General features: G+C 42.3%; 1 protein-coding gene across 1 annotated transcript in view; it reads left to right on the top strand.

The window, feature by feature from the left end:
* The window catches only part of LOC126188350 (titin homolog), a 1,721,077-nt gene that overhangs the window by 1,384,827 nt on the left and 310,236 nt on the right, over positions 1-26,014 (top strand). Inside the window, exon 41 of the mRNA XM_049929949.1 lies at positions 12,269-12,425. Within this exon, the coding sequence (XP_049785906.1) occupies positions 12,269-12,425 (157 nt within the window). The remainder of the gene's footprint in view (positions 1-12,268; positions 12,426-26,014) is intronic.

Below are 26,014 nucleotides of genomic sequence, written 5' to 3'. Positions count from 1 at the left end.
ATTTAGTTCATAGGCGTGGTGTTCAAATGGTTCAAATGGCTCTAAGTACTATGGGACTTAACATTTCAGGTCATCCGTCCCCTAGACTTAGAACTTCTTAAACCCAAGGACATCACACACATCCATGCCCGAGGTAGGATTCGAACCTGATACCTCAGCAGCAGCGCGGTTCCGGACTGAAGGGCCTAGAACCGCTCGGCCACAGCGGCCGGCTTGGGCATGATGCCCAAGTAACAAAAATCATGTAAGGGTGTAAATAGTGACCCTGAAAGCCCGCATTAAAAGCTAATATATGTTAAGCAGACAAATAAAATGTTACGTGATCAAAGATTATTCAGAGGTCACTTTTGCGCTGTGGAGCTACATAGGGATAACTGACACTTTGTTGCCTTGGATTTGGAGGCACGTTCGGAAAGCTATTCTACCATTGTCTTAACCTAAATAATTGTCACATACCCCAAGAAAATCATCCACAGAATATTTTCAAATACTCACATCAAAGAAAGCTTTGCCTCACCGAGGTTCCGGAACCTGTACAGAAAATTGGAATAGAGATCAACATAAACATCATTCCGCCCTTTTTATTGCTCATGTAAACCACACACTGCATGTTGTACCAACATACAGCGATACCTTCAGAGGTGGTGGTCCATATTGCTGTACACACCGGTATCTCTAATACCCAGTAGCACGTCCTCTTGCATTGATGCATGCCTGTATTCGTCGTGGTATACAGTCCACAAGTTCATCAAGGCACTGTTGGTCCATATTGTCCCACTCCTCAACGACGATTCGGCGTAGATCCCTCAGAGTGGTCGTCCATAAACAGGTCTTTTCAATCTATCCCAATCATGTTAGCTAGGGTTCATGTCTGAAGAACATGATAGCCACTCTAGTCGAGCGATGTCTTTATGCTGAAGGAAGTCATTCACAAGATGTGCACGATGGGGGCGCAAATTTCCTCGGCAATATGCTACCGATACGGTTGCACTATCGGTCGGAGGATGGCATTCACTTATCGTACTGCCGTTACGGCGCCTTGCATGACCACCAGCGGCGTACGTCGATCCCGCATAATGCCAACCCAAAACAACAAGGTACCTCCACGTTGCTGCACTCGCTGGACAGGGTGTCTAAGGCGTTCAGCCTGACCGGTTTGCCACCAAACACGTCTCCGACGATTGTCTGGTTGATGGCACATGCGACGCTCATCGGGGAAGACATGCTGTTGGAACCATCTGTACCTCGCTGCATGGTGTCGTGGTTGCAAAGATGGACCTCACCATGGACGTCGAGAGTGAAGTTGCGCATCATCCAGACTGCTGCGCACAGTTTGAGTCGTGAGTTGGCTGAACGAAAAGCATTATTCAACATGGCGGCGCTGCTATCAGGGTTCCTCCGAGGCATAATCCGCAGGTAGCGGTCATCCACTGCAGTAGTAGCTCTTGGGCGGCCTGAGCGAGGCATGTCATCGACAGTTCCTGTCTCTCTGTATCTCCTCCTTGTCCGAACAACATTTCTTTGGTTCACTCCGAGACGTCTGGACACTTCCCTTGTTGAGAGCCCTTCCTGGCTCAAAGTAACAATGCGGACGCGATCGAACAGCGGTATTGACCGTCTAGGCATGGTGGAACTACAGACAAGCCGTATACCTCCTTCCTGGTGGAATGACTGGAACTGATCGTCTGTCGAACCCCCTCAGTCTAATAGGCGCTGCTCATGCATAGTTGTTTACATCTTTGGGCGGGTTTAGTGACATCTGTTAACAGTCAAATGGACTGTGTCTGTGATACAATATCCAAAGTCAACGTCTATTTTCAGGAGTTCTGGGAACCGAGGTGACGCAAAACTTTTTTTGTGTGTGTACTCCAGATGTTTTCGTAGCTTCATGAGAACTTGCTGTTAGCAGTCAAAACTGTAGGCTGGCTCCATAAACAACTGAATTATAGTTTTTACCAACATACAACTTGAAGACGTTCTATTAGCAGGGGTTATTGATGTACACATTGTATTTAATATAGCCCCACAAAAAGGAGTCGCATGTGTTCAGATCCGGAGAATCGAGGCCTCTGGAGACCCTAAGGCCACCATGCGGTCGTCAAAGTGCTCCTCCAGGACATCAGAAACTATTCTGCTTTTATGAGGTCGAGCTCCGTCTTGCTTTAAGCACATATTGTCAAAATTAGGGTCAACTTCGATAATGGGGATGAAATTATCTTCCATGATCTTCCAGAACCTTCACGTATCGTTCGGTAGTCACTGTGCCATCAAGGAATATCGCACCGATTATTCCATGACTGTACATTGCACATCACACAGTCACCCATTGAAGGTGAAGAGCCTTCCCGATCGCGAAATTCGGATTCTCAACCCCCCCCCCCTCCAAATGCGCCAATTTTGCTTACTGACGGACCCATCCACATTAGGGTGGGCTCTTTCGTTAAACCAAACCATATTAATTTCCATCATGTCCCGCGGCCAACCGTGAAGTTTGAAGATCCTAATGCAAACCGTTCAGAATTTATGACGAGCCTCATATAGTTCAATAATTGTCACCTTGTATGTATGCAGATGTTCTACGAAATATCTTTCAGTCAGAACGTTTGATAACGTACATCCCGTTGACACGGCTGATAAAATTATAGACAAAAAGGGAAAATAAATTTTACACAGCAATGGTGGCATCATTCGCCCAGTATTTTTCGTTGCGCAAAGCAGGAATACTTGGATATTTATTGTTCTGTCGTTACCGTGCCGTTACTTATGGGAAAACACCTGCCGTGTTACTCGGCGGCAACCCGCTTACCTCCTGCGCGCGAGAGGTTGTCGCTTTCAAGGCGAAATACAATGTCGCCGCGTGCCATTTTCGCAGTAAAGCCGCTAACACATGCAAACGTCGTATCAGTACCTTTAGATTACATCAAAAGAATACGAAAGGCTCTTTCAAATGGCAACTGTATTTCAGGCAGGACAATGTTATCGGTGTGGTGAATATTTAAATTATGTCGTAAGGAATACCGAGTTTCGGTAAACAGCGCAGAGTCAGAATTATGTCCACAATGGTATTGGTGTCGTGACACCGCACTTCCGCCTTAAACCTCGCAAGGCTAATGTTATTGCTCACTGATAGGCAACAAAACATATGAGGCTCTACATGCTTGTTTTTGCTTAGCAAAAGAGGTTTCGTTGCAACCACAAGTAGGAACTGAAGGAGTCGTAGTAGAAAGTGTTAGCCCACAAGATCGTGTTTTGGGTCAATACATGTTATAAGTTTCATTAAATTTATAGGCAAAATTATAAATACAATAAGGTAATACGATTTATATAGCAGGCAGTGCTTCCCAGCGGTACGTGGGGAACTTCTTCATAGTTGAACTGCTGCATTCGAAAACACAACTGATTACGCAATCATACCAATCCTTACCAAACAGAAGGGTGGCACTTTATTCCATCGACGACTTCAGTTATTAGTAGAGACATGCGCAAGACGTATTCGGGTACTCAATGGTAACACTGTCACACTAAAAATCATGAACTCAGAGCTCAAATTCCCGTCTGGGACACGTTTATAATATCTCGTAGAGGTAGAAACTAAATTGCTCTGTGTTTAACAACAGATGGGCTTTCTATAGGAGCGATCGAACGTTTAGAAGCAGTTTTTTATGGAGGAAAAGTCAGTGATAGAAAAATGTTTCTCTTGCCTTATGTCAGAATAAAAGATACCTAGGTACTTACAGCCCAGCGAGAGAACAGTTTTATGTTCACGTTCAGAACATTTATGATTCTGGTAAAATCTATTATTCCTTTCCTACCAGATTTCATCCTCCTCTTTGTCCACTCTTGGTTCGTAACTTCTCCTTTGTTGCGTAAACGACTTACCGTCATCGTTAGCATGTCTATTCGCTCTTAAATTACATTCACATTTCACATGCAAACGCCAGTAGGAAGTCGAATTGTTACCTTGCCACGACCGCGTGAATATTTATGGGCACTGGTTGCCAGTTCCTCTTAGTCGCATACGACATCCTCACAGCGAACAGTAACGAGAAGCAGAAAACAGACGTACCCTTTGAATACCATTAACTTGATACTGAATTAGAGCATTGTCACACTTTGAGAGGACGAAATTTACTACGTCGACCGACTATTTCTGAAAAAAATGCGCAGTACAGCCCAAGAAGCATTCTACAGTAGATTCAGTAGTTGATTTCACTACCCTGTGTGACAGTCGTTAATTGTTTGCCGGGTACGGTTTTACAGGAATATTCTATATAAATCTAATGAAAAGGGTTGTAGCACTTCGTCTTAACGAGAATAAACAAGGCATAATTACAGAATAAATTTCGAGTAATAATATTTGCAGTTTGTGAAAGAACTGGTACAATAAAAGATAAGTTCCGTTTCAAAAGACAACTTCAGTGTCATATTGACTGAAAATACTAAAGCTTCTGTATACGTGTATCCAAATACAAAGGGGAGTGATCAAAACCATGGTGACAAATTGATGCAGGTCACTGTTGCAGGTTTTCCTTAACGCTGTATTCGTAACAGACCCAGGTCATAAGAGTCTGCGCTACGGAAACTGACGGCTCGCAGAACGACCAGACTGTCGGTGGCTGTCTGTCATGCGAGCGTCTTCACAGTTTGTTGTTTGCAATGCAGCTTCATTGTCTATATTTCACAACATCCGTTATAATACCAATAGCACTAGGAGCTATAGTACGTTATCCCTTGTAATTTGTAAATGTTCTTAAATTTATTTAATTTGTTGTATCTTGAGCTTTCGCCAATGTGATTTCCCTTATTCATAATCGTATAATTCTCCTTTCTGTGTATCCGAAAATGGTTGCTCAACAACTAAAACCGGTTGTAACTCCTCAAAAAAAAAAATGGTTCAAATGGCTCTGAGCACTATGGGACTCAACTGCTGTGGTCATAAGTCCCCTAGAACTTAGAACTACTTAAACCTAACTAACCTAAGGACAGCACACAACACCCAGCCATCACGAGGCAGAGAAAATCCCTGACCCCGCCGGGAATCGAACCCGGGAACCCGGGCGTGGGAAGCGAGAACGCTACCGCACGACCACGAGATGCGGGCTGTAACTCCTCCTTTATATTTCCCTGAAGAAAAGTAAATTTACAGTGATCGGAAGAAATCTTACATACGGATTCTTCCGTTAGTTCTTGGTAGAACAGTTGCATGTTTAAGGCTGAATAACAATTTTTGTTTGTTTCTGTCGGCCTACTGTACCGTGGCGCCGATATTCCAAGGTGTTCCGGGACTTCTGATGCATTTTCATAACCGATTATCCATTAATGAAGGAAACTCTGTCGCGATTCCTAGGAACACATTCTCTAACCCAAACCTAAGTTAATATTGCGTAAATTCCATTTTTTGTACATAATACATGTTTATAACAATACCACAACACTGCTGACTGCTTGCTGATTCTGTAGATACCATACAATTATTCTGAAATTGTATTTTAGGATTCCTATGAGAAATTTATTTTTCTAATGTTCGAAACAGTTCAATTCATCAAGCCACAGTTTGCTGAGGCTGCATAATAACTAAAGACTGTAATTGGATAATAGGTTTCACAGGGGCCTATACCCTTGGCTGATTCAAAAATTGTGTCACGTATTAACGAAATAAGTTACAATGCAATATCGAAATTCAGGTCAGCGACTGTTTGCAAAAGTAATGTTCATTTTACTAAAGGCAGAGAACAAAACGTCGCGTCCTACACATATAACTGTAACACAGATGCATCACGCGAATAAATATTTCATTCAGAGAGATCCAGCTTTTGTTGTTAATACAACTGAAGCGGATCCCTCTAAATTAATTATCATGCCTCTGAGTTTCGGATGTCCTACATACCAAATTAATAACAATACAATATTAATCATAATATTAAATTCTTCATAACTTCGGAAATATTACATATATAAGACCAGTTTTGGAATCAGCACGAAGATGAGACCTTCTACACATCATTTCACAGTTGTTTCTTTTAATTTGCTAAGATGGCAAATGTTTTGTGGAAATGACAGTTGACTCAAGTATGGTTGCAGCCACATTAATATATATTACGATTAATTTAATATACAAAGGAAAAAACGTTTCTGAATTAAAACTAAAATAAATTTAAAAAATGCTAGTCATTAGGCAGCTCATTTCACTGTGAACTACATATTTACGCTTTGTTTCTGTGACCTCACATGCCTCAAATTGTTGAGGAGAGACGTGTGTATATATACTCGTATTACTGAGAGTCGGCAAAAGCCAGTTCAGACTGAGTGATGCTGAGGTAGCTCGAAGACACCGAAACCTCCAGATGTCAGTGGAGTATCAACCAAAACTCCGATTCAGTTCGTACTACGTTCTGTCGCCCAGCAGAGCTGACGTAAACGTTAATTAAAAGTAACGCCAGAACTAAGGAGTACCTCAAAAGCATAAACGTGACTACCAAATATTCCTTCGGTGGGGAAGTTGGTAGAGCGTTGGATCCTCGTACGAAACCCCAAAGAAGACAACTGTTTCTACTGAAACACGTGAAAGTGGGACAACGTATTTATGACACGTAAAAGGGCTGTTCGGAATTTACAACGATGTTCTCTTGGCAGTTTGCTTTCGCTTCGTTTCTTTGAAAGTAGTAAATCTGCAGAGTACATTTGAAGTTTCGCAGAATATACAATCAGAACAGAAAAATGAATCAACAATTCCATCATACGTATGGAAGTAATAGTAATAATAATAATATTTAATAATAAACAAAATAATAAGATCAATAATAAATACATACGCTCCGCCTGGAGCAATTACTGGGTGGATTGAGTAGCTGAGTAATTGCTGCTGCCGGTCCCAAGCCCGGTTGAAGGAGGAGGGTAAAAACCGAAAACACCAAAAGGCACCTGCAAAACTCCAGCAATGTATCCGCTGCCGTACGGACTAACAACCCGTACGATGAGAGTGAATTCAATCGACAATCAGCCACTCACCTCGTGCAGACGCCCACCAGCTGAATATGAACTTAGCGTGATGGAAAGACAAGCCACAAAGCAACTACCTCAGGCACTAACTCAGAAGGGCGAAGGCGAAACTGGTCATTCGGATTATGGGGGAGCAGGACATCATGCAGGGAAGAGTCGGATCTTCCCAAAACTCCTCAAACCAAAGCGGAAGCAATTCATTGCTACACTGAACGTACAAACACTGACTAAAACAGGAAAATTCAAGATACTGACAGAGACTTGTGATGGATTTGGGATTCGTATGCTTGCAGTATAAGAAACACGTTTTCGTGATTGTGATTGATTCCGGTGGCTATCGAGTCTACGAGGGAAAGCCTCCAATCAAACTGAAAAATAGTGACATAAGTGTGTTTGGAACGGCATTCCTCGTGCATAACAGTATCCAGGACTCCGTGGTACCCTCTGAACGCCTCTCTCTACTCACAGTTAAACGTGCCAATAAGGCCCAGACACTGATAAACGCACACACTCCAGTCGATAACGATACTGACAAAAGCAAAGTGGAGAAGTTCTGGTCACGACTCGAGCCTGTGCTCACCAATATCCCTCAACGCCATGTCAAAGTCCTGTTGAGAGATTTCAATGCGCAAATTGGCAGAACACACGGACACAGAAATATAATTGAGAATTTTTCAGCACGCAAAAAGACGAACACCAATCTCTTAATCAACATATATGGGATAGCCAACGTCCAAATAATTCCACTCATCTTAAGAAACCACCGGGGAAAATGACTGCATGGAAATCTCCAAACAACTACATTGGGGAATATAAGTACTTCAAGCACTTGGGTGAAATGGTCAGCAACACTGGCAACGAAAAAGTAGCTCACAGCACACGAGCAGAAACATTACCTAAAGCTTATATAATGGCCTGGAACACATACCATAAGAAATCGCTATCCACCCAAACCAAACTTCACCACTGTCATAAAGTCACTCTTCCAGAAGTGCTCTGCACAACTGAAACATCATAATTAACCATAAACATCAAGGACATTGAGAAAATGGAAAGGCAAATACTCAGGAAAATATTTCAACCCAAATTCAAGATGGTATTTGGATGCGCAAAAGGTCTGAAGAACTGTACTCCAGCGCTGAACGTTTCACGTTAGTTGCACGGAAAAGACGATTGAAATTCTACGGATATTTAGCAAGAAAGGACGGCTCTAGAATGACCTAGAAAATCTTTCTTTTCATCAAAGGAACTCGTCAAACCAGGGCACGGTGGCTAACAGAAACCCAAAGTGACCTCACGGAACTCAGTATTGACCCACTAGAATCCACATGGACTGCGTACAAACAGAAAATCGACTCTCATAAGTTCACAATCACACCAGACGGAAAAGAATCTGAAATTGAAAAACGCATGGACACAAGAAAGAAGACAGGCCTATAGTGAAAGGACGAGGAAGTTTTGAGAAGAAAAGAAAAACAATAAAGCTAAGAAGACCAGTGCTAATTAATGGTTCCGCGTGCTCCTTAGAGGGCGAAACGAATAAATAATAATAAACACATACGTTCAACTAACGGAGAGAAACCAGACTGCAGCAAGAACATCGCTACAAACTCGGAAAAGTCCTTTTACATATCAGGAAAATGTTCTCCCATATGCCAGTTTGCCGGCCGCGGTGGCCGTGCGGTTCTGGCGCTACAGTCCGGAACCGCGGGACTGCTACGGTCGCTGGTTCGAATCCTGCCTCAGGCATGGGTGTGTGTGATGTCCTTAGGTTAGTTAGGTTTAAGTAGTTCTAAGTTCTAGGGGACTTATGACCTAAGATGTTGAGTCCCATAGTGCTCAGAGCCATTTGAACCATTTTTATGCCAGTTTCAAGTGTAAATAGTTACAAAAAAATTGTCATCGGTGTTATTTGAACGCTCTACCTTTTTGTACACGTGAGATCTACCACAAAATTACTCACAGATACGCTTTTCTTGTGCTACACAGCTCTGGTGACACTTTCAGTTACCGTTTACGCATCTTGTACTGGACGACAGCACACAGCACGGACTAAATTGGAGTTCTGGTTGATACGCTATCGACACACAACGTTTGGTTCCGATCTCAGTGTCTGACATCTGGAGTTCTGGGTGTGAGATGCCCAGTATGTTACTTTTGTGAATGACTTTCTAAAATGAGTTGGAAGCAGTGGCAAACTTGGCCAATGGCTGATGTTACTGTCAATTTGAATTGTGAACTGTATCCACATAACAAATGTTATTCTGTAGGCACATGTTTTGACTTATTAGTTGGTACCAACTTAATTAATCGTTTGTTATAAATGAAATCCGCAAGTTGACTCTGTGGCGTCAGTTGCGTGTCGGGTCAGGATTTAATTTTTTTGTTGACTTGGATCTACAAAACGCCACAGACTGCAGGGACGTACTTGGAAGACATAGGCCACGGAGAGCAGCGACCTGATTCTATATATATTAACCAGTTTCGCCTTATTTACAAGCCATCTTCAAAATTTTTTGGCCCCGGAGGGTAGGAACAGCAAGGTTACAAACTGTACTATTACATATTGTTTTAAAATAAAATACAGAAAAATTACAGTCAGTACTATTGCATATGGCGTTAAAAATAGAGAAAGGTTACAGCGTTTACCCTAATGGCTGGTGGTGGCGGCTCCTCCGACTTTTCGTGATACCACGATCATACATTGACTGATGGCTGTGGAGCTACGGGTCAAATAGTGTGCATTTCGCGCCGACTACGGATTACGTCATCACCAGCCAATGGCAAACGCTTCACAAGAGCTGTGTGCAATTCGCACAGTAAGTTCGCGTAGCCCACGTACAGGTGCATAAGGTGTTAAAATGTTACCAACCATAAGGCAAGTGGTCATTTATGTTAAAATAAAATAAACAGACTTACAAACAACAGAATCAGCTGCCATAGAGATAAACGCTATAACCTTTCTCTATTTCTAACGGCGTATACAACAGTATTCCAGAATGAAATTTTCACTCTGCAGCGGAGTGTGCGCTGATATGAAACTTCGTGGCAGATTAAAACTGTGTGCCGGACAGAGACTCGAACTCGGGACCTTTGCCTTTCGCGGGCAAGTGCTCTACCATCTGAGCTACCCAAGCACGACTCACGCCCCGTCCTCAGAGCTTTACTTCTGCGAGTACCTCGTCTCCTACCTTCCAAACTTTACAGAAGCTCTCCTGCGAACCTTGCAGAACTAGCACTCCTGATAGAAAGGATATTGCGGAGGTACGGGCAGAAGCAAAGCTGAGAGGACGGGGCGTGAATCGTGCTTGAGTAGCTCAGTAGGTAGAGCACTTGCCCGCGAAAGGCAAAGGTCCCGAGTCCAAGTCTCTGTCCGGCACGCAGTTTTAATCTGCCAGGAAGTTTTACAGTAGTACTGTCTGTAATTTTTACTACAGCTTTTCTTATCTTATTTTAAGATCATAGGTAATGGTACATTTTGTAACTTTGCTCTTCCTACTCTTGCAGGGCCAAAAAAAATTTCTGAAGATGCCTTGTAGATAAGCCGAAACCGGTTAACAAAGAAATATTGTTCCGATCTCGACTGTTCATTTTTAAGTAAAGAGATACCTAAGTAACTTTGAGAAGTAATGACTAAAACATTGTGACTAGTTTGGTCAGTACGTGTGCAGTAAGCGCGCTGTGGCACTGAATCTTAAAACGTCCCATTACAAAAATTAATGAATTACTGTGCTGGTAAACCCCTTACGTTATTTGATTTTCAAACAGCTGAGCAGAACTGAACGTACTCAGACATTGCGCTCTTTACCTGTTCTGATCAACACTAAACTGACACACAATATTTTTAGCGCAACGCAATCTGACTTTCAAAAATCCCTACAAAAGAATGGCCCTGACTAACAATAACCAATACATTTCATGAATTACTTACCTCACAAAAATCCCCGTTACTCGAACTACTGCAATACAGCGAGCGCCAATACTGTCAGCTAAATAAAAGATTCTAACTACTGATAGGCATAGTTAGCAAATGAAAGATTTTGATAGAGAACAAACAATGTGTTTACCTTAATAGTGTTCAAAAGTCATAATATACGAGGTGTGGCTAGAACGTCGCGTGGCCTGTCAAGTGACTCTCGCTCTGCCTACTGCTCGAGTTTCATCTGCCTCCTGCACTCAGTCTGCCCGTGGCGTCTGTTTTAAGTAGTTGACGTTTTGTCTGTGCGTCGGAAAATGTTGAGTGTACAGAAAGAACAGCGTGTTAACATCAAATTTTGTTTCAAACTAGGAAAATCTGCAAGTGAAACGTTTGTAATGTTACAACAAGTGTACGGCGATGATTGTTTATCGCGAACACAAGTGTTTGAGTGGTTTAAACGATTTAAAGATGGCCACGAAGACACCAGTGATGACACTCGCATTGGCAGACCATTGTCAGCAAAAACTGATGCAAACATTGGAAAAATCGGTAAACTTGTTCGACAAGGTCGCCGTTTAACAATCAGAGCAGTGTCTCAGTTAACAGGAGCTGACAAGGAAAGTGTTAGGCAGATTCTTCATGAAAGTTTCAACATGAACAAAGTGTGCGAGTGTCATCACTGGTGTCTTCGCGGCCATCTTTAAATCGTTTAAACCACTCAAACACTTGTGTTCGCGATAAACAATCATCGCCGTACGCTTGTTGTAACATTACAAACGTTTCACTTGCAGATTTTCCTAGTTTGAAACAAAATTTGATGTTAACACGCTGTTCTTTCTGTACACTCAACATTTTCCGACGCACAGACAAAACGTCAACTACTTAAAACAGACGCCACGGGCAGACTGAGTGCAGGAGGCAGATGAAACTCGAGCAGTAGGCGGAGCGAGAGTCACTTGACAGGCCTCCCGACTTTCAGCCTTATTGCATTCGTTTTATTGTTTCACCAGTACTAGTCCGGTTTTTTTCTAGCCACACCTCGTATATATATTAGTTCATGACATACAGTCTTACAAATTTACTGTCTCTGATGGACACACGTCCAGATCATCCGTTCTCAAAACTCCGCCATCTCTCTCCCCACATCCACGACTGCTGGCGGCTCACCTGCGCAACGCTACGCGCTGTTAACAGCCGACTGCCCAACACTACAATAGCCAACAACAATGCCAACCAGCCACAGACTGCAGACAGCACAGCCAGTGATTTTCACACAGAGCGCTACGTGGCGTTACCAATAAAAACCTGAACGGCCTACTTACACAATGTTTCTCGTTGCCTCCTGGGCAGCTGATCCCGCTGGGTGGCGACTTCGTGGCGGAGGTGGAGGGCGAGACGGCGCGGCTGAGCATCGCGCACGTCTTCCCCGAGGACGAGGGCCAGTACACCTGCGTCGCCTCCAACGCGCTCGGCTCCGCGCGGACCTCCGCCTGTCTGCTCGTCGACGGTGAGTTGCCTCCTCCTCCTCCTCCTCCTCCCCCTCCTCCTCCCCCTCCTCCCACACGCAGCGCGTTCCCGCCTCCACAGGCGTCTCGTGCACCACGAGTGGCCAGAGGTAGCGGCGAGCCACAGGATGCGACTTCAGTGGCGGTCTTCAGTCCTGAGACTGGTTTGATGCAGCTCTCCCTGCTAGTCTATCCAGTGCAAGCTTCTTCATCTCCCAGTACCTACTGCAACCTACATCCTTCTGAATCTGCTTGGTGTATTCATCTCTTGGTCTCCCTCTACGATTTTTACCCTCCACGCTGCCCTCCAATACTAAATTTGTGATCTCTTCATGCCTCAGAACATGTCCTACCAGCCGGTCCCTTCCTCTTGTGAAGTTGTGCCACAAACTTCTCTTCTCCCCAATCCTATTCAATACCTCCTCATTAGTTATGTGACCTACCCATCTAATCTTCAGCATTCTTCTGTAGCACCACATTTCAAAGGCTTCTATCCTCTTCTTGTCCAAACTATTTATCGTCCATGTTTCACTTCCATACATGGCTACACTTCATACAAATAAAAAAATGGTTCAAATGGCTCTAAGCACTATGGGACTTAAACCTGAGGTCATCAGTCCCCTAGAACTTAGAACTACTTAAACCTAACTAACCTAAGAACATCACACACATCCATGCCCGAGGCAGGATTCGAACCTGCGACCGTAGCGGTCACGCGGTTCCAAACAGAAGCGCTTAGAACCGCACGGCCACACCGGCCGGCCCATACAAATACTTTCAGAAACGACTTCCTGACATTTAAATCTATACTCGATGTTACCAAATTTCTCTTTTTCAGACACGCATTCCTTGCCATTGCCAGTCTACATTTTATATCCTCTGTACTTCAGTAGAAGAAAAAAAACGTCCTTTCGCGATCCCCCCCACCCTCAAAAAAAAAAAAAAAAAAAAAGACTGCAGTAACTCTTCAAAGTACGGACTGATTAAAAAGCATTCTATAGACCAATTTTATAATAACCTACACACATCTTATCGAAAATTTTCCATCCCTTACTAATGCTGAGCAGTATAAACTGCACCCTTAGATTAGTAATGTTTATTGCATTTATTGTCTTATCTTGTTTTCCCACATTTTGTGCCTTCCCATTCCCAAAACCTGGTGCTGTTGTAATTCATGCTACGTCCTTTGGACAGTCAGCGTTCCTCTACGGTTGACTTTATTGGCTGTCCCATATCAGAGTGGCGCTAGCGCTCAGCGCATCTTCCCTGTACCGTCACGATGCTCTGATCCACGTGAACTTTCTCGCACTGACGAGGGTAGCCGTGGATTCCAGGTTTCCAACGACCTACGTCGTCCTTAATAGGGTGACGGTTATTGAACTATGTTAAAAACAACGTAAATCAGTTAAAACACACTTCATTCAATATGTAAACGTCACTACAGATATTCGGATTTAGGTTATGACATGTTCGATGTGCCTGCCATCATTGGCGAAGATGTGGCGCAGACGAATAGCGAAATTCTGCATGACCCGCTGAAGCGTCTGAACATCGATGCCGTCGATGACCTCCTGAATGGCCGTTTTCAGCTCAGCAATGGTTTTGGGGCTATTGCTGTACACCTTGTCTTTAACACAGCCCCACGAAAAGGAGTCACATGCGTTCAGATCCGGAGAATATGGCGGCCAATCGATGACCGTGCCAGTGGCCTCGAGGTACCCCAGAGCCAGAATGCGGTCCCCAAAGTAGTCCTCCAGGACATCAGACACTCTCCTGCTTCGATGGGGTCGAGCTCCGTCTTGCTTGAACCACATCTTGTCCAAATCAGGGTTACTTTGGATAACGGGGATGAAATCACCTTCCAAAACACGTATCGTTCGGCAGTCACCGTGCCATCAAGCAATATCGCACCGGTTTTTTCGTGACTGAAAATTGCTTACCACACAGTCACCCGTTGAGGGTGAAAAGACTTCTCGATCGCGAAATGCAGATTCTCAGTCCCCCAAATGCGCCAATTTTGTATATTGACCATCCTATCCAAATGAAAGTTTGCTTCGTCTCTAAAGCAAACCATACTAATTGCCATCATGCCCTGCGGTCAACCGTCCAGTTTGAACGTCCTAAAGGAAATCGTTCAGAACTTATGGCGATTTTATTTCATATAGTTCAGTAATTGTCACACTGTACGTATGGTGATGGTTCTGGAGATCTACCACAGGCACTGTTGACCTCTTGTGTAATCTCGCATATGCTGTGACCAATCTGCCTTGCATTGGTTACCATCCCACGTTCAAAGTCGGTTACCTCCCAGAGTGCTGCCATCTTAAGTACACATCTGTCTGGTACAGACTGCTGCGATATCCCGTCTACAGTCGCGCCATACGCCGCAACATTCGGTCGTCATGCATGTCAGCACCAGTGACTCAGTATATTTACTTCTGGCCACTCGTGTGTGTGTGTGTGTGTGTGTGTGTGTGTGTGTGTGTGTGTGTGTGTGTGAAACATAGTGTGTGTGTGTATGTCTGTGTGTATGTTTCTTTTGTGACATCTATGCAGCAATATTGTTTACACTGCTACGGAAATTAACAATTTCTTTTGTGTAGCGATTAGAGTTCCTAAGGTTAGCTAAGCCAAACTTTTCATTCCATACTGTACTTCATTAATCTGTCTTACGTACTCCATTCTTAGTCAACCTGTGCAATTTATCTCCTCCAGAGCTACTTCCGGCACTACTTTAGCCACGTTAAATCGGCCAGGGTCATCATATTGAGAGCTGACACTGCCTGCCGATTACTGAGCTGCTTTCTTAACTACTGCCCGACCTCACTTTGACCACGTGATACGAGGAACGATTTGTCGGTAACGAAGACAACTGCAGCGAACCACACTCTGTTAAAGTCCATAATTTATTTTTCTGTAATTAGTTTCAAACCCAGACCCATCACCACTCTCTGGGTGGCTCATGGTGTCAAACATCAAGAACGCTACACTCCAAGTTTTACACCAAAAAATGTTTTCTTCAAGATAAAAAAGTAGAATTTTTTATAATAAATCCTCGCTGCCATCTCATAAAAGATGTAGGCCAGAAACTAGTTACGAAAAAAATAAGCTATTGGTTCAAAAACAGTGTTGCAAGTTGCAGTTTTATTCATTGCTGATATTTTGAAACAAACAGCATCGCTGTCCTCAAGCTGTCACAGATAAGCAATGAGGAATTATTGTGTAAACAGAAGTCGATATGCGACAAATACGTATCTCACTTTTCAAGTTGCCGGTGCGTAAAAGTAGATGAAAGTCTCACAGTATGACGTCAAGCGATGAATCCGTGAGGATGTGAGTAAGGACACAATATGTCTTTCTGTTTTATATTAGAAACAGTCATCGGAAAAAAATGACCGGGTTCGGAGAATTATTCTGGGTGCTCAAAAGGTGCAAAGTGCATCCAGAAAAACCAGTGAGTTGGCGCTGTATGGTTACCTTACAAAAATCAGGAGCAGGCAGGAAGAAGATTCACCAGTTTGCTTTTGTTCTACAATATTTGCTTTATTGTGTTAACCGGTTTTGGGCTTACAAGGCCGTCTTCAGACATTTACTGAGTATTATAACCAAAGAAGTTACAATATTTGCAAACAACATTGGAAGAGAAGTAACAGATCTAGACTGAAGTAGAAACATACAGTAAGTAACATCTTTGACAGTGTGGTGGTAATGCAATGAAAAAGTAAAAATTGAACAGTACATAAATAACAATGGAACAGACAGGAAAACCTTTAACATAGAATAGGAATAGCATGCCTACATAACAGTTTCTATTAATAAACAAAACTAATAAAATAAAACGAAATTAGTGCTAGACCAGGCTACATCAGGAGGTATGAAACATGGAGAGTGATACACAAACCAGTTAAAAGAATAGACAATTATCAATGTAACTGCAGAATACATAAGGAACTTAAGCAATATCAATAAGATAAACAGAAATAAATAAATGCAGGAAAATGGAGGCGTTTGAGGGAACCTAGAGTAAATGTAGTATCCCCTGTCGCTAGCACTCATTAGTTCGTCAGAATAAAGAGCCTGTTGTGTTTCACAAGGATTCTATTTTCTGAACTCATGCTCACACTGTGTCAACAGATCCTTTTCTTCGAAATAATTTGTAATGTTCGAATACAGTCTATCTTTCTAAAGCCTTCTGGAAATCGATGTCAGTTGTATGGTTCTGTAATTTAGTGCATTACTCCTGTTGCCTTTCTTGAGTATTGGTGTAACCTGTGCAACCATCCAGTTTTTAAGTTGGGATACTTCGTCGAACGAGCGGTTGTATATGATTATTTAGTACGGAGCTATTATATCAGCATACTCTGAAAGGAATCGAATTGGTATACAGTCTGGACCGGAGGACTTGCCTTTATTAAGTGACGAAAAATGCTTCGCTACATCAAAAATATCTACTACTAAGTTACTCATGTTGACAGCAGTTCTTGATTAGAATTTTGGAACATTTCTTCTTTGGTTAAGGAATTTCGAAAACCCGTATATAGTAATTGCGCTGTAATAACACGCGCGTTACCGTCGCTACAGCGCAGCGAAATTATTTATCGTGTCTTGCCTGTGGTGAACATCACATATGACCAGAATCTCCTTGGACTTTCAGCCAGATACCGAGACGCAGTTTCGTTGTGGGAAAAAAAGCTTCCCGCATTGAAGTTCGCGCTAAATTTCGATCTTCTGTAAAACGTGGCCAATCTTCTTTCTCTTCTTCGTTCTCTTCTAATCGGTAGCCAGATGAACCTTCCTGATTAGAAAAGAAATCCAAATGCGCAATATATTTAACATTTAACGACGAACTTTACACCCTACCCGTCATCACTCGTTCCAACTACTTAGGTGTTGTCCTTCAGGCGAAGATGCTTCCATTGTTTGTTATTTATCATAGATGTTTGCTGCTAATGTTGGTAGCAGTCGTAATCATAGCTTTTCTCCCCTTTTTATGCGCTCTTCAATTTGTCAAAGTTTCTGCCTTATTTTCTTTTTGGCGTAACTGGTTTTCACGTTTGAGTGGCGGCTTGTACAACTTCAAATTCCACTGCCCGGTTCTTGCAAAACTGGATGCGCGCGATAATCATCGTTGGAGGCACCCAGCAGTCAATTAGCATCGTAATAGCTGATCCCCTCAGCGTGGCAGCCAGTCGAAACTTTGTGTGCTTTTAATGATTTTATGGCCCCTGGAAGACTAGATAAAAATCACCCCTCTTAGACTGGATCGTTCATCGATGCGCCGTAAGTTGAGCCCACCCATGCACTAGGATGACAGCAGGACATGTAATAGCTAAAATCGGTCCTTGCCTTCTATGATTGCTCTATCTCCATGGAAACGTGGAAAGCAGGTTCTTACGCGTAGGACGGCTTATTTTCGTTTAAATGGCGTCAGGTTCTCTCATTTTAATATTAAGTTGTCGATAGCGCAAGTAGCAGGAAGTCTGACGTATACGTCTTATTTCTGTCTCTGTACTCCTACAGGTCCATCGAGAAGACGTGCTGTGGCTAAGCTGCCTGTTTGATATTTAAGAGGGGCGCATCCAAATCCACATCCAACCATAAAGTTTTCGGTGTCCTTTGGTTTCTTTACATATCTCCAAGTGAACTATTGGCTAGTTCCTTTGAAAAAGCCACTGCAGATTTCCTGTACGGTCCTTGTTCATTGTGATCTTTGTGTCTGTAACTATAATAGTTATCTTCCTACAGTTGTCAGTTGGTTTTTTATGCTCGAAAATCCGACGTATTTTAACTATATATATGAAGGTAGCATCTGTTCCCGAAAGAACAGATACTACTGATAACCGTGCAACTTCTCTAGAATGAAATGATAATTAAATCGACACCCTAGCTGCCAACAGGCGCTGACATACATCATTGGAGACATGTTGAATATGTGTGCCCCGACGGGGACTCGAACCCGGGATCTCCTGCTTACGTTTTCAACATGTCTCCAATGATGTATATCAGCGCCTGTTTGCAGCTAGGGTGTCGATTTAATGATCATTTCGACGTACTTTAGGTATTTAAGTTGAACGAGGTACCTCCTTTCTTGCATAACACAGTTCTATTTTTATGATTGTTTTCCTACACAACAATATCTCAGCACATTTGCACCATTGCCAGCAGACTTGCACTGTCGTGAAAATTATAAATTCAGAGTGTTATATGAACAGGTACAATCTAACATCGTATCTAAATATTTCTGTTTGTAATTGCGACTTAATTTTTTACCTTAATTAGTAGTCAAATTACGCACCAGACATGTCTCGAAAACTCCCGAGTATCGAGCACAGTCAAGTATAAAATAAGAAGATAAACGTTGTGTTTTGAATGTTTTGAAGTTAGCGCTTGACGACCTAGGACTGCAGTAGTTAAATGCTCGTGTAACGTGCAGTGTTTTTATACCGCTGTAGATGTGGTACACTGAACACAGACCACCTCAGATCTAGAGGTCCTGCCCGCAAGATGGAGAGACCACACTTTGCTATGACGTCATAAATAACCTTGAACTTGATGTGACGTCAAAATCCAAGCTGGTGGAATCTAAGATGGCGGATGGAGGAATTTACAAATTAAAGATGGAAAATTGCGGGAAATTTAAATACTAAAGATGGCAGATCGCAGTAAATTAAAAATTGAAAATGGTATGTGCTGGGAAATATCAGATTTGAAGATCGACGACAAACAATTTTAAAAATCCAGAATGGTGGAACTAGCCCAGTTGTGTTTTGTAGCACCTGCCCCTACTCTCCCCTCCCCTCTCCACCAGTCAGAGCCTAGTACTTTAGACACCACTGAAATGAAACGGCTAATCACAATGCAACCATCCTGGTGCTCAAAGGAATCCGAACGCTCTAATTCTTTTTTTGCGCAATGTTTAAAAGTATTTATCCACAAAGTCCTGTAAATTCGCAACAGAGCCGTAAATTAATGATTTTCCACATCTAAATTGGTCCATGATTTTTGTCAAGTGTCACAAGACTAGCAGGCAGCATCGGCAACACTGAACTTGCTGACGGAGTGTTTTGCTTCTTCCGACACGTTTTATCTTGCTGACATCCGTTGCAATTGGCTCCCGGCTTGGTGTAACATTACACACATGCTGCATTGCAAAACACACGTAGGCACTACTGCTAATCTAACTTACGGCTTAAAGTGCAGCTGCTGATGATAATTACGAAAATAATATTAATCCGCAGCTTAAAGTGCAAATGTCGACGATAATTACGAACGTAAACAACATTATTCCCACGTCTAAATTCGTCAGAAAACCCTCTCTAAACCCGATAAGAAAGTTAGCCAAACACTACTGTGCCCCGGTGCTAGTATGTCATCTTCTACTAACATACAATGGAAACTACATCACACTTCGATGGAATAGCTTACTGGACAGTACTAACATGCATTCATATAGGTAAAAAGCGTGCGCTGCTATGCTTTCAGAGTCAGTCAGACATCACAGTGACCACATGCTACGGTATTAACTTTATCTTTCAGTTAAAACGTTTGTCATCTTCTCTTGATAATGACAAATTAACCTCTCTCATAGTGAAAATTACTCTCTTTGAATTGGATATTTTTCAGTAATTTTATACTTCAGAGATGTTCTGGAAACTTTGTAAGGCGGCCGGTGTGGCCGAGCGGTTCTAGGAGCTTCAGTCTGGAACCGCGCGACCTCTACGGTGGCTGGTTCGAATCCTGCCTCGGGAATGGATGTGTGTGATGTCCTTAGGTTAGTTAGGTTTAAGTAGTTCTAAGTTCTAGGGGACTGATGACCTCAGATGTTCAATCCCATAGTGCTCAGAACCACTTGAACCATTTGAAACTTTGTACATTTTCCTGGCACTTGCTATGAGGTGTCAGCTACTGGGGACGAATGGCTAAACAGGAAAAGAGTTCAATCGTGAACTGGTACGATGGTTAAACGTTACATGTTACACCATTCACCATTTACCACTACCCGTTACCTGTCACGTGTATACAGCACCAGATTTGAACCAATACCAAAAGTATGAATGCTGGATGCTTCACTGGCAGTGTCAATGGGGATTTAGTAACTCACAATGTGAGATATTCAGGAACGTTACTATGATATAATCTTTTGTTAAAAATCAGACTTCCTCAAAAGATTTCCACAACCGGAGATCTTCTAAATTATGGTAAAATTCTTAAGGACGACAATGCCCCCAGGCAAATATGTTTCTACTGTAGAGAAATAAATATTAACAGAGGCTGTAAATATGCAACTATCATTACGCTTGCATTAGACAAAATTCGAGATCATACGTATTGGCAAAGGGAGAGAAAGCAATGTCAAATAGTAATCTAACTGTGCTTAATGTTGAATACAGAAAAACCTGCCAGCTTTTGTCAGAGGAGAAGCTGGGATCCAAGAAACATGCACATCAACTTCCCATCAGACCCATTTCTCAGAAACTGATTCAAGGACAGTTATTTAGAAACAAGAACGAAACAGACCAAGACAAAGATGTTAAAGTCAAAGAAAACAATGTATTTATGAAAGCATAACGTAGAGATATTGGAGGAGCAGAAGAGAAAGAAAAAGGGGATGATTACAATGAGGGAAGATGACGATGAAGAAGAAGAGGATGATTACGATGATGATGACGGTGATAAAGAAGAAGAGGATGCTTATGATGAGGAAGATGACACTCTCGATTGGAAGACAATGTCAATAAATCACTATTAGATACCGACTCTATCCATTAGACTGAATCGAATGAATTAATGGAGTAATTAGTTTTCTTACTAGCTCTGAAAGCAGTAATCAATAATTCACATGATAATGAAATACTGTCTACTGATGAGGAACTTCGAGAAGCATAAATTATTGCTTGACGTGCACGATGGGTGTCGAAAATATTAAAGCGAAAGGCTCAATTGCAGAATGGGATGCCGTGTACGAGAGCATTCTGCCATTTGAAAGACATCGACAAAAGGTGCATTGCACAAATTCGAAATATTTGGAAATAGTTCACATAATTATTGCACGGGATTTCGCATACTGAACAGCATGCACCGGATCATGGGAACGGTTACTGACGGGGCAAAATCGATTTGAGGGGAACTGAAAATATAGTCTGGATTGTAGCGCCAATGTTACAAGCTGGTCGTCACAGAAGTTGAGAGCTCAGAAGATGCACCTATGTTCATGAAATAACCTATTGTTTGAAACAGATGATATTCTAAAAAGCATTGAAGATGAATAACACAGAATACGATGTCAAACGATTTGCACTGCAGTACGAAGTTAACTGTGATTTCAGTGTATGTCTGAAAGCGTAAAATACGTAAGTGTGATATATTTTGTGAAAATGTAAAACAAAAATTGTTATGAAATTTATACCTTAAGTATCTTTTTTGGTTTTCTCCCTTCCATTCCATCTGTAATATAACGTTAAAGTCTCGTTCCAGTAACAATTATAGAAAGAGAGATGAAATTTGCCATAAACGTTAGTGAAGTATAAAACAGAGAACTGAATGTTATTGATGAAGCAGAATACTTTTGGCTTTTGTAATATTGTTACAGAGAATACTTTTGAAAATAGTGCAAAATTCAGGTGCGTGTTTGTGGGCGGTTGCAACAAACATTTTTGTATAGCCAAATGAAGCTAATACCCTAGCATGGCCTCACTATAATGTTTGACTGACTTTAACATCCATTTAGAGATCAGTTTCCGACGAATTTAGTCATGGGAATAACATTGTTTACATTAGTAATTCTTGTAGATAATTGCGCTTTAAGCTGTAAGCTACATCACCAATAGTATGTTTCGCAGTATGGCAAGCGTGTGAGATTACACGGATCCATGCCAAATGCGTTGGATATCACCAAGACAAGACTTGTCGGTCAGAACAAGCAAAACTCTGATCCAGTCAGTTCAGTCTTGCGGATGGCTGCCAGCGTGCCTCGAGACGCTTGACAGGCATCATAGTACAATTTAGATATGGAAAATAATTAATTTGAGGCTCTGTTATGCCTTAAGCCGTCTACGGTACAGAAATCGAACTTTACAAGCCTACAAGTGCTGCTTTACGTAATTTTTTGAATAAATGCTTTTGAACAAGGTGCAAAAAGTTTCAGTGTTTGTGTACTTTTGAGCACAACCAAAAGTACTGCAAGTTACACCCTTTACGTGCATTATTTGGACAAATAGTTTTGGACAGGATGCAAAAAATTCAGATATTCAGATTCTTTTCAGCATGGCCAAAAATAGTGCTGCAACTTACACCCTTTTGTAATTTTTTGGAGAAGTATTTTTTGTCATGTGTAAAAAAAAGGGGGTCAGCGGGTTAGCATCTTTGAGCAAGGTGAGAAATACTGCAAGTTACACATTTTACAGAATTTTTGGTTAAGTACTTTTGAACATCGCACAAAAAATTCAGAGTATACGGATACTTTTGAGTACCAAGATGGCTGCATTGTGATTAACTTTTTTCATTTTAATAGTCTTCAAAGTACTACACTCTGAAGGAGGTGGGAAGTGGAGGGGAGGGGGAGGTGTTACAAAGCACAGATGAGCCATTAGCGTCATCTTTGACATTTTTAATTTATCTATCTTTAATTTTTAAAGCTTCCGCCCTCAATCATCTTAGATTTCGCTATCCTGGATTGTGATGTCACGGTAAGGTCAAATTGAAGTTCATTCATGAACTCATAGCAAAAATGCTTTCACCGGGTTACGAAGCCAGTACCTCTAGATCCGAACGTAGGGCTGAATGGCGGCCTTGACTCGTTATAGCATTCCTACTTACCTCCGACTTCACGTGAGAAATATGTATGTGACGACAAGAATGCTGAAAGAAAGAAGTATTCGCGAAATATTTTTTCGTAACACAATACGCTAATCACACGTTGTCGATTTCCTCTCATAAAACACACTGTGGCAAGGTAGAAGTTATCCAGTCAGGTATATGTCCAGTACGTCTAACGAATTACTAATTAATGTAACAAACTACAAAATTGTTAAGACTTTCGTGGCCACTTGTTGACAAACTGCCTGTTGGTTTCTGCCTCGGGTTCTTCGGCCGACGTTCGTCTCATGATTGTTCTGACGTTTCGCCAGCACGAGCGGCTGGCATTGTCAAAGTTTCACCCTCCATTGCACCACCACGCATGGAGGGTGAATCTTGGACAATGCCAGCCACTCGTGGTGGCGAAACGTCAGAACAATCATGAGACGAACGTCGGCCGAAGAACCCGAGGCAGGAGACAACAGGCAGTTTGTCGACAAACAACCTCGGTATAGAAACAATAAAATATTTAGATCTAATTTTCATACAAAATAGTTATAAAAACGTTTACTTTGAGAATTTCAATAAAATAAGAATCCAGTGGTGGTCGGTGGTTAAATGCCAGATTATTAATCTAAAGGTCTCGGGTCATATTCCTGGTTAGACCTACGACTTTTATCTGTCATTTGTCATTTCTCTCACCCCTGACGTTATTGGTTAATGTTAAAAATGCCGAGACCTGCTGTGGTTCAGGGCCCACGCTAATCTGTGGGCCCCCCTCTAACTGGCTGAGCAGGTCAGCTGAAAGCTCGGCGGAAGACAATGCGATCCACAGCCAGTAGAATAATGCGTAGTACAATACTGTGGTGTTGCCAACTTTGCGGGTAAGACCACGCTGATGATGGCACAGGTGTGCTGGAGCATACATTGGCAAATAAGCAGTGTAAGAATTAGTTTCAGAGAAAGACGTTGCTGAAACTCAACCCTGTAGCAGATCCTCCTCTGTTTCGTTCCCAATTTCCTTTCTACAACACTGCTAACGTTTCCCTGAGATTCCAGAATGAGATTTTCACTCTGCAGCGGAGTGTGCGCTGATATGAAACTTCCTGGCAGATTAAAAATGTGTGCCGGAGCGAGTCTCGAACTCGGAACCTTTGCCTTTCGCGGGCAAGTGCTCTACCAACTGAGCTACCCAAGCACGACCCACGCCCCCTCCTCGCAGCTTTACTTCTGCCAGTATCTCGTCTCCTACCTTCCACTCGCCCGCGAAAGGCAGAGGTCCCGAGTTGGAGTCTCGGTCCGGCACACAGTTTTAAGGGGCTCCGGAACGCCCTATACTTGCAATGTTAAAATAACGCTTATAAATTACATCTTTCCTCACAAAGTATTTGAGGTAGGAAGTTGAACTTTTTACAGATTATTTATTGGACTATGGGCTACAACTTAACACAGGGATTTTACAAAATTTTAGTTCAGTTATTAAAGATGATTTTTTTTCAATTGTAATGAAAATTCACAACATTTTTTTGCAATTTTTTATTTATATATTCAAAAATATACAGTTTTTTCGAAAAAGGCTGTGTTAAATTATGCAGAAGGTACTGTGTAACATTTACTGAAAGTTTGAAACAAATATGTTTGGAAGATCCTTAGAAAACATGTAATTAGTATGAGAAAATAAAAGTTTTGGGAATCGAGCGACAAAGATTGGATTAACTTTTTAGTGCATTCCAGGTCCATAGGATGGATTATCTTCATCCCCTGCAAACTCATCCTCCAGCTTCCTCTTGTTCCTCCTCCTGTTTACTCTTGCTTGTATTTCTAGACTCTTTACAGCCCTGTCTGCAGCCCGAAGGCGTTCCTTGTCTAAATAAAGCATCGCTCGTACCATGTTAGAACCTATCTTCATTCCCATATTTCTAAATACCTTGCACCTTACAATGTTGCCATCATTGAAAGTCGCAACAGCATCATACACACCAAAGTGAAGTGTTTCTATTCCAACAAATACAGTCTTGGGGATTCTCGACGATATAACACTATTTACACTTTCATTGCGGTTTTGAGTTTTTCCGTGAATACACTTTTTCAACAGTTTAGGTGCTGCTAAGTAAGTCTCTGAAAATAGGTTTTATCACCTCCATTATTGCATGAGGCAGACCTGATGAACACGGACGTTAATAATAACACCATTTGGCAGCAGTTTAACAGCGCCACAGTGGGTCACGCCCAAGTAGAACACATTTCAAAAAAAATTTAAAAATAGTTGTAGTCTTCGGAATTGAATAAATTATATATCTATTAAAAGGTAATAGTCTGCAGATTCAGAAAACGCAAAAAAGTAAAAATTGAACTTTTCATGATTTTGAGCCTTTCCGGAGCCCCTTAATCAGCCAGGAAGTTTCTGTTCCTGAGTTACTGTGCTTCTTTCAACAAACGGCGTACTTTTCCAATGAGGTCAGTTTCGGCAGGTGCGTCAGCTCCCACGCCTCTGCGACCGAATGAAGTGGAATAGACGGCGACTCGGCAGACGGTATTGTGGGACAGCTTAAGAGGACAGAGCAGACCTTGCGAGCAAATAATTGAGCGCCCTTGTAGGGCGGAAAGCGCTGCCGTTCGTTATAACAGGTGCGCCGACGGTTTGCCAAAATAGGAACTCCGGCTGACGGGGCCCAATCAGCTGCGGAGGAAAAGGAAAAGCGGCTTTCTTGTGACGTAACCGCCGCTGCGGCCACATGCGGGCGCGCAGCGCCTGCCTCCCACCGGTCCGCTGTTCTGTTCTCCCCCCGGCTTCGTT

This window comes from Schistocerca cancellata, chromosome 5 (genome assembly GCF_023864275.1).
Source record: "Schistocerca cancellata isolate TAMUIC-IGC-003103 chromosome 5, iqSchCanc2.1, whole genome shotgun sequence".
Classification (NCBI taxonomy): domain Eukaryota; kingdom Metazoa; phylum Arthropoda; class Insecta; order Orthoptera; family Acrididae; genus Schistocerca; species Schistocerca cancellata.
This window is presented reverse-complemented; position numbering and strand designations above follow the sequence as displayed.